Source organism: Eucyclogobius newberryi, unplaced genomic scaffold (assembly GCF_026437365.1).
Source record: "Eucyclogobius newberryi isolate DKJ021-1_F unplaced genomic scaffold, fEucNew1.0.hap1 SCAF_10, whole genome shotgun sequence".
Lineage (NCBI taxonomy): Eukaryota > Metazoa > Chordata > Actinopteri > Gobiiformes > Gobiidae > Eucyclogobius > Eucyclogobius newberryi.
This window is the reverse complement of record NW_027315724.1, coordinates 15,218,889-15,228,313: the sequence shown is the minus strand read 5'-3', so window position 1 is coordinate 15,228,313 and position 9,425 is coordinate 15,218,889. Positions and strand designations below refer to the sequence as shown.

Genomic DNA, 9,425 nt, shown 5'->3' with positions numbered 1-9,425 from the left:
AATTGTATTGACGTCATTGGTTGAGATGCATTAGCACAGGTGCTTTGACAAGGCGCTTTCTGATTGGTCGACGTATGCTCGCAAGGTCTCTGTCGTTTCGTAGCACAAAGCTCATTGGCTGAGATTGTCGTCCTAAAAATGGAAGTCACTGATCTCTTGTGGCTATTTTTAGCAGCTGCTGTCAGATTTGATTGAAGATACAGTCGGGATGAGCAAGGAGGAAAAGGAAAGCTGTTTGTGAAGACATTTCAACAAGTGGCTGTGATTGGTGTGGAACATTTTGAGGAAATTGCGAGATAAGTCAAAAATATTCTTCAGCCACAAATTTTGTCTGCTATATAGTTGTAATCTATGACACCTGTGGATCATTATTTTATATAATTAATTTATATAAAATAATGAGCAAGTTTATTCATCTAAAACAGGGGTCTCCAATGATATTTTCTAGGGTCCAGTTTATCTCTATAAGATCCACAAACAATTCAAACAGAAATTGACTATCCTAATATTATATTCATTAATAAGAACAGGACTAAATCACTAAAACCCAGGCAAAGCCAGTGTAACCTGACTCAACTAGTGCAAAGCAGACCAGGACAAGACCAGGTTTAAACCAAGACTAAACAAACCATATCTACCAGAAAACATGGATAAACTGTAAAGCAGAAGAAAAGCAGGACTAAAGCAGGACTAGAGCAGGACTAGAGCAGGACTAAAGCAGGTCTAAAGCAGGACTAAAGCAGGTCTAAAGCAGGACTAAAGCAGGACTAAAGCAGGTCTAAAGCAGGTCTAAAGCAGGACTAAAGCAGGACTAGAGCAGGACTAAAGCAGGACTAGAGCAAGACTAAAGCAGGATTAGAGCAGGTCTAAAGCAGGACTAAAGTAGGTCTAAAGCAGGTCTAGAGCAGGTCTAAAGCAGGTCTAAAGCAGGACTAAAGCAGGACTAAAGCAGGACTAAAGCAGGACTAAAGCAGGACTAAAGCAGGTCTAAAGCCGGACTAAAGCAGGACTAAAGCAGGACTAAAGTAGGACTAAAGCAGGACTAAAGCAGGTCTAAAGCAGGACTAAAGCAGGACTAAAGCAGGACTAAAGCAGGACTAGAGCAGGACTAGAGCAGGACTAAAGCAGGACTAAAGCAGGTCTAAAGCAGGTCTAAAGCAGGACTAAAGCAGGACTAAAGCAGGTCTAAAGCAGGACTAAATCAGGACTAGAGCAGGACTAAAGCAGGACTAGAGCAGGTCTAAAGCAGGACTAAAGCAGGTCTAAAGCAGGTCTAAAGCAGGACTAAAGCAGGACTAGAGCAGGACTAAAGCAGGACTAGAGCAGGACTAAATCAGGATTAGAGCAGGTCTAAAGCAGGACTAAAGTAGGTCTAAAGCAGGTCTAAAGCAGGACTAAAGCAGGACTAAAGCAGGACTAAAGCAGGACTAAAGCAGGTCTAAAGCCGGACTAAAGCAGGACTAAAGCAGGACTAAAGTAGGTCTAAAGCAGGTCTAAAGCAGGACTAAAGCAGGACTAAAGCAGGTCTAAAGCCGGACTAAAGCAGTACTAAAGCAGGTCTAATGCAGGACTAAAGCAGGTCTAAAGCAGGACTAGAGCAGGACTAAAGCAGGTCTAAAGCAGGACTAAAGCAGGTCTAAAGCCGGACTAAAGCAGGACTAAAGCAGGACTAAATCAGGACTAGAGCAGGACTAAATCAGGATTAGAGCAGGTCTAAAGCAGGACTAAAGTAGGTCTAAAGCAGGTCTAAAGCAGGACTAAAGCAGGACTAAAGCAGGTCTAAAGCCAGACTAAAGCAGGACTAAAGCAGGACTAAAGCAGGACTAAAGCAGGACTAAAGCAGGTCTAAAGCCTGACTAAAGCAGGTCTAAAGCAGGTCTAAAGCAGGACTAAAGCAGGACTAAAGCAGGTCTAAAGCCAGACTAAAGCAGGTCTAAAGCAGGACTAAAGCAGGACTAAAGCAGGACTAGAGCAGGTCTAAAGCAGGACTACAGCAGCACTAAAGCAGGTCTAAAGCAGGTCTAAAGCAGGTCTAAAGCCAGACTAAAGCAGGACTAAAGCAGGTCTAAAGCCAGACTAAAGCAGGTCTAAAGCAGGACTAAAGCAGGACTAAAGCAGGACTAAAGCAGGTCTAAAGCAGGTCTAAAGCCGGACTAAAGCAGGTCTAAAGCAGGACTAAAGCAGGTCTAAAGCAGGACTAGAGCAGGTCTAAAGCAGGACTAGAGCAGGTCTAAAGCAGGACTAAAGCAGGTCTAAAGCCAGACTAAAGCAGGACTAAAGCAGGTCTAAAGCCAGACTAAAGCAGGTCTAAAGCAGGACTAAAGCAGGTCTAAAGCAGGACTAAAGCAGGACTAAAGCAGGACTAAAGCAGGACTAGAGCAGGACTAGAGCAGGACTAAAGCAGGACTAAAGCAGGTCTAAAGCAGGTCTAAAGCAGGACTAAAGCAGGACTAAAGCAGGTCTAAAGCAGGACTAAATCAGGACTAGAGCAGGACTAAAGCAGGACTAGAGCAGGTCTAAAGCAGGACTAAAGCAGGTCTAAAGCAGGTCTAAAGCAGGACTAAAGCAGGTCTAAAGCAGGTCTAAAGCAGGACTAAAGCAGGTCTAAAGCCGGACTAAAGCAGGACTAAAGCAGGACTAAATCAGGACTAGAGCAGGACTAAATCAGGATTAGAGCAGGTCTAAAGCAGGACTAAAGTAGGTCTAAAGCAGGTCTAAAGCAGGACTAAAGCAGGACTAAAGCAGGACTAAAGCAGGTCTAAAGCCGGACTAAAGCAGGACTAAAGCAGGACTAAAGTAGGTCTAAAGCAGGTCTAAAGCAGGACTAAAGCAGGACTAAATCAGGATTAGAGCAGGTCTAAAGCAGGACTAAAGTAGGTCTAAAGCAGGTCTAAAGCAGGACTAAAGCAGGACTAAAGCAGGACTAAAGCAGGTCTAAAGCCGGACTAAAGCAGGACTAAAGCAGGACTAAAGTAGGTCTAAAGCAGGTCTAAAGCAGGACTAAAGCAGGACTAAAGCAGGTGTAAAGCCGGACTAAAGCAGGACTAAAGCAGGTCTAAAGCAGGACTAAAGCAGGTCTAAAGCAGGACTAGAGCAGGTCTAAAGCAGGACTAAAGCAGGTCTAAAGCAGGACTAAAGCAGGTCTAAAACAGGACTAAAGCAGGTCTAAAGCCGGACTAAAGCAGGTCTAAAGCAGGACTAGAGCAGGTTCTAAAGCCGGACTAAAGCAGGTCTAAAGCAGGTCTAAAGCAGGTCTAAAGCCAGACTAAAGCAGGACTAAAGCAGGTCTAAAGCCAGACTAAAGCAGGACTAAAGCAGGACTAAAGCAGGACTAAAGCAGGACTAAAGCAGGACTAAAGCAGGTCTAAAGCCTGACTAAAGCAGGTCTAAAGCAGGACTAAAGCAGGTCTAAAGCAGGACTAAAGCAGGACTAAAGCAGGTCTAAAGCCAGACTAAAGCAGGTCTAAAGCAGGACTAAAGCAGGTCTAAAGCAGGACTAAAGCAGGTCTAAAGCAGGACTAGAGCAGGTCTAAAGCAGGTCTAAAGCAGGACTAGAGCAGGTCTAAAGCAGGACTACAGCAGGACTAAAGCAGGTCTAAAGCAGGTCTAAAGCAGGTCTAAAGCCAGACTAAAGCAGGACTAAAGCAGGTCTAAAGCTAGACTAAAGCAGGTCTAAAGCAGGACTAAAGCAGGACTAAAGCAGGACTAAAGCAGGTCTAAAGCCGGACTAAAGCAGGTCTAAAGCAGGTCTAAAGCAGGACTAGAGCAGGTCTAAGTTAGAACAATGCCACCATCAGGCTTAAACGGCACAGAACTAATCTAAACCAAGTCTAAAAAAAAAAGCTCTGTTGTGTTAGTCTACAGTAGGCTACCACAACAGAGCTAACGTTGCCATTTAGTGCCGTAAGAACAAACCCAGCTTGTTAAAAAAAATAGCAATAACAACTGAGTCTTTCCTTCGCAGTCATGTTCTCTGCATGTTCATCTGTAGAATGATGTGTGTTTCATTACAATCCAACACATTTACAGAGGAATTAGTTTATGAGTGCGTGAATTTAGATGCAGCTTATGCAAAGGTGCACATGTCCTGGGACGAGACCGAGGTCCCCCTCTCATAACCCGTGTGGACAACCTGCACATGACTTACCGTGCACTTGAGCATGTTAAAGGGTACACATTATGCAAAATTGATTTTTCTAACATCGTTCCCTTATCATAAACATACCTGGAGTAGCATTTAGCTTCATACGTGCTTGTTTGAGGGATCCTGGTTAGAAAATCCTTGCCCCTCTGACACTTGGACTTGGAACTCAAAATATGTAGGCAAGAATTCACCATAAAAGAATACAAATATCCCTCTGCCAATTCAGCAGGTCTAAAACCTCAAGAAAAACACTTTTACATGATAGTTCATAAAGGTAGTGGAGTGGAAAGTGCAGATACTACTGACTAAAACCACGCCTTAAGATGTGGAGAGGGTGTTGAACTGTGGCTGCCCCCCTGACTTTGAAGACAGGGACAAACACAGAGGACACTTCTCCCTACAGAGACTCTTAACAGTATTCATGACTGTGAAATTCTTTTGTTGTAGGTGTGTTGCGTGTCGGCACCCCCACTGCCCCGGAGGTCACGCTGCGTCTGAACCTGACAGTGAAGGCCAGCAGCTGCGTGGAGCCCGGGAGCAGCTTCAGCGACCCACAGTGTTCTGGCAAGGGCAGATGTATCACGCAGCCCTCTGAGGTAAGAACAAAAGCCAAAATGTCATCCTCTCAACTCTATAAGCCCATTTTGTTAAGAATAGCTGACGATAATATATGGAATTAAGACACCGACTACAATCGCACTACACCATCATTACTCAGTGAAAAAGCAGTGTGAAACAATGGTATAATTATAGCAGCGCAAGGTGATGAAATACAATGAAATGGCAAAAACTTATGAAACTTTTCTGTAGCTGGAGCGAGAGTGCTTGAAATGCAGGGACAAGTAAGTCGCTTATCACTTTTCTGCAGTGTGTATTATTGTGCCGTTACCTTGTTTATTACAGATTAACGACGAACCCAGAGGGAGTAAACAAAATGCAATGTTAAGAATGATGTACTAGGCATGAAATAGAGGTGTTCTAGTAATCACAACTTTGTGGTCTGGCAGTGTGCACTTCCCCCCTCTCTCCCTTGTATAAAAGTGTTACGTTGTATTCTCTGTGGGGAGACGGAGGTGTAGAATGATCTGTGACTGTCAGGACGTGCCACCTTGAGAATTCTTGCTAGATCTGGGAAGCAAAGCAAGGTTGGGCCTGGTTAGCGTCGTGATGTGGCCAGACAAGACACTTTCCCACCTTGTCACCGGTGTTTATGTGCACTGGCGTGTTTACAGCGTATCTCTATAATAGCGTTGTCTCGACCACATAAACACTTAATTATAAAAAATAGTCTGACCCAAACCACTTGTCACCACCTGAGAGAATGAACATGCATAGTTTTGTTAATATATAGAACAAAACAGAACAGAAGCCGGAACAAAGAGCAAAAAAAAAAAAAATCCAAAGCATCACACATGAGATTTAATTACAATCAATTAAAATCCCGGCACTGAATGTAATTTATTCCATCTTTCTAACGTCTATTCCCATAACATAATGCAATAATCCAAAACATATATGAGCTCATTAATGGATGCAGCAATGGTTGGAGTAAAAATATGTATTGAATTACATTTTGTCTTTAATCATTGTCTTTGCCACATGTGCAGTTTGCTTTTCCTGCACATGGGTGAAAGATCAAAAGAAAACTCATCATCAGATTTCTCTGTTTACAATTCCAACCCCAGAATTCAGATAATGATCTAAGTTTGTACGCGCATGTGAGCGTACCCACTGTTTCAGGCTCGGAGAAGAGTTTGCAGAGAAAGTATGACGGCAATTAAAAACCCTGAAAGCAGAACACATAAAATAAAAAAATTGGTTACAGCTCTTTATCTTTTTGTCCCTTTCCAAACATGTTTCGTTTGTTTTCCTCAGAGCACTTTCTTCTGCGACTGCGACGACAGCTACACCGGAATCTTCTGCGAGGAGTTTGACGCCTGCCACCACAGACCCTGTCGCAACAACGGCACCTGCGCCGACGTGAGGCAAGGAGCTCAGGGACGCAACTTCACCTGCTCCTGCCCCCCAGGTGAGCTCCTCTGTCAACAAGAAGAGCGTTTCCAGCTATTTCAGAACGCAGCTCTCATGCGCAAGTCTAATTAACATATCTGAGGCCGCAGTGCTCTTCATTAGGAGGATCAGAGCGCTTTGGAGAGTTAAGCATGTGGTTCTTTTTTAGGGTCGAGAACAAAAGCGGGTCGGCCATTTGATATTTTGTAGATGTTTTTTTTCTTAGAAGCCACTCGGGGTCAGGACCTTGGAGAGCTAAATGTCAGCTGTCTTATGTGAGCCGCTTTAGTGAGCCAAGGGTGAAAACAATCATATGGTTTATGGAAAAAAACATAAAGAGAAAAGACTGCAAAGAAGCACAGAATGTTTTTAATGTGATATGTGACGCATCAAAAACCTTTTACCCCATTGCACGTTAACTGTCTAATAAAGTATTCAGTCCAGGCCCAAAAAGCAATGTCTTCTGGCAATGTTTGTTGCAGTGACATTATTTCCTCTTTCTCTCTCTTTTCCTCAGTGCTTTGTGGATCTGTTATATCTCTTTGCTTCCGAAAGGTCACCTCCAAGGCTTCAGTTTTATTTATTGTTTATTTGACAGGAACATTGCTCAATAAACATTTTGCAGAGAGCAAATTCATTTTTCACCTTTAGTTTTAGTGCAGATGCAACGTGAAAATGTATTTTACAGTCTTAGGCCATGCTCCAAGCAGCTAACGAATCTGGTAAAAGTTTCGCCATATTGTCTATAATGTGAGCTATTTAAAGTATTTTATCTGTTTTTATTCTCTGTATTTGCAGAGATTTCAAAAACAGTGGTGGAAAGTAACAAAATGCAAAAGTAAACGCTCACTGCAGCGGATACATGATTTATTTTACTAAATTTGAGAGCATGTTTTTGTACTTTTAACTTCATATTTTTTTGGGAATTGGACTGAAAAGTAGAAAGTTATTTTCATTTGGTTTGAGTGTCATTTGTAGCACATTCATGGTGCTATCCAGCCTAAATGTTTTGGGCTCAAGCTTTGAGCAAACAAAAATATATGCATACAATTCACTAGAAAAATTGGGAAATGTATTAGATCAAGATCAACACAATTCTTCATCAAAATCACCACAATTAATACTTTAACTACTCTCAATATCTGTCTGAAATACTTTGACTGTTTACATTTTCAGTCGATTTTTGAATGTGCAACTTATATCTTTACTTGAGAGTATTTTTTGCTCCTGTATTTAGTAACCAAATGTGATACTTTTTCCTCCTCTGTTCGAAAGTAGTGCTATAACCTTTGCCAGATCTTGATCCAGTTGTAACTTGCTTTAAGATGAAACAAGATTTGTAAATTTTTAGGATACTTATACTTCAAAATCAACATTGAGAGTGCCTTTCAAAGAGGTTGTTTTGATCCATTTGAACATTTTCCTTTTAGTTTTAGCCATTTTTCTCTCTTGACTTTGTGTGGTCAGGTTACGAAGGCGAGCGCTGTCAGCTTTTGGTGGACCACTGCCTATCCCAGCCCTGCAAGAACGGAGCCACATGTTTCAGCAGCTTGGCCGGGCCCAGGTGCTACTGTCCCGAAGGTATTACCAGCCAGTCATCACACTACATTTACCAGTGCCAAAAATAAATGCTCTTTTTGCACCTCGTCTACTAGAATTTTAATGCCGCCGCTGCCAGGTATTATGTTTGGAAACAGCTTGCTGTTTGCATTTCATGGGCGAATACATAAAAGTAGATGTAAAGATGTTGGGACAGAGGTGTTGGTGGCGACGAATGCTAATAAAGGCTTTTAAGGAAGCATAAACGGCAAAGAGAAAGTGTACTTGGAAGAAATATTCAAGTGGTCGGTAAAACATGCACTGAATTATACATCACAAGTCACAACAGCAGAATGTATCAAGGAGAGGTGTCTGCCAAGCAGTTCAGACAACACAAATTATTAGATACATCTCGATTGTGTCAAGATTATGCAATAAATTGGTAAGTGTGATCATTCTGGTTATAGTATAATTCAATATGATAATTTAAAAAATGCTCTATTACCTCTCACATATTTACAACTTTAGTGTTTCCTCTCAGTCCTCATTTTGTCAGAGGAACCCAGTCCCACTCATATTCACACAGCAACAGTGGCTGAAGGTTGATCTAACTGGCTTTAACATTAGCATAAGTTTAATGCAGAACATTTAAATATGAATAATTTAAATGTTCTGTAGACAAAAACTGATTTTCGTTTTTTCTACTCTACTATTGTGCAAGCCATGTAGTCATGTTAACCATAAAACTCTTAATGCACAAGCCATGAACAATTAAACTCAATGAAAGTGTAGCCTCAGTTTCTATAGTTCCTACTCTGGGCAAACGTGCGTAATACTGAATGGGAACAGGAACAAAACAAAGTACCAAGAACAGACAAAGGTTCCTACAGTGCAGCAGTATAGAGTAGAAGTATACAGTCTATGTACACATGGCATATAGAAGTGTATGTATTTGTGCTCTTATCTGTTACATAAAGGTCAACACTTGATTCAGGGACAGCTTTCTACCCGAGTGAACCAGGCTGTTTCATAAAAGCCAGACTTTCTACCCGACTTCTCTGAGCATAAAGACAGGAGTTCATTCTTCACCAGTCTCACTCAGGACTTTCCCAGCCGCACTCGGTCCAGTCTCACTTAATAAGAGCAGATTTGACAACCCGCGAGGCCGGAGCAAAGATGTATGGAGAGGACACGCCCACCTCCAAAACCCCTTTTAAGACACGCCCACCCTGACACGTAGAAAAAATGAAAAAAAGAAAGAGAAGGAAGAGTGCAGGAATTTCAGAAATAACACATTTTTCTGCACTTCTGAACATTTGGAACAATTCATAAGTGATTTTGAGTATTTTAAGCACCCTCCAGTTCAACTCTGAATACAAGAGTGCAGCAGAATTTAGACCGATTGATTTTCTCACAGTCAGTTCGGGCTTTAGTCTGGTGAAGAGGTGATGACTTACCTCACATTGCTGTCAATGCCCTTCTAACTTCATTTGACATAATTTCTCCTGAATATGAACACAGAACTGTTCTCCGAAACCATGATCTGCTGTGTGTGTTTGAGCTGCGTCCCTGGAGGGAGCGACGGGGCCCCTGTGTTTGGTCCTTTATGAATGATCAATGTTCAAAGGATCAAATTATTTCTAGCAATTTGAATGTAATGGATGAAGACAGATGACAGTATAAAAAATTGGTATATGTGCAGATTGTTATGTAGGACAACATTTTTGATTAA

At 41.9% G+C, this 9,425-nt stretch overlaps 1 protein-coding gene across 2 annotated transcripts in view; it reads left to right on the top strand.

Annotated features, from left to right (window-relative positions):
- The window catches only part of dner (delta/notch-like EGF repeat containing), an 86,161-nt gene that overhangs the window by 56,133 nt on the left and 20,603 nt on the right, over window positions 1-9,425 (top strand). For both annotated transcript variants that reach the window (XM_072461791.1, XM_072461792.1), the window contains exons 5-7: window positions 4,592-4,740; window positions 6,020-6,173; window positions 7,622-7,735. In XM_072461791.1, coding sequence (XP_072317892.1) covers window positions 4,592-4,740; window positions 6,020-6,173; window positions 7,622-7,735 — 417 coding nt within the window. The remainder of the gene's footprint in view (window positions 1-4,591; window positions 4,741-6,019; window positions 6,174-7,621; window positions 7,736-9,425) is intronic.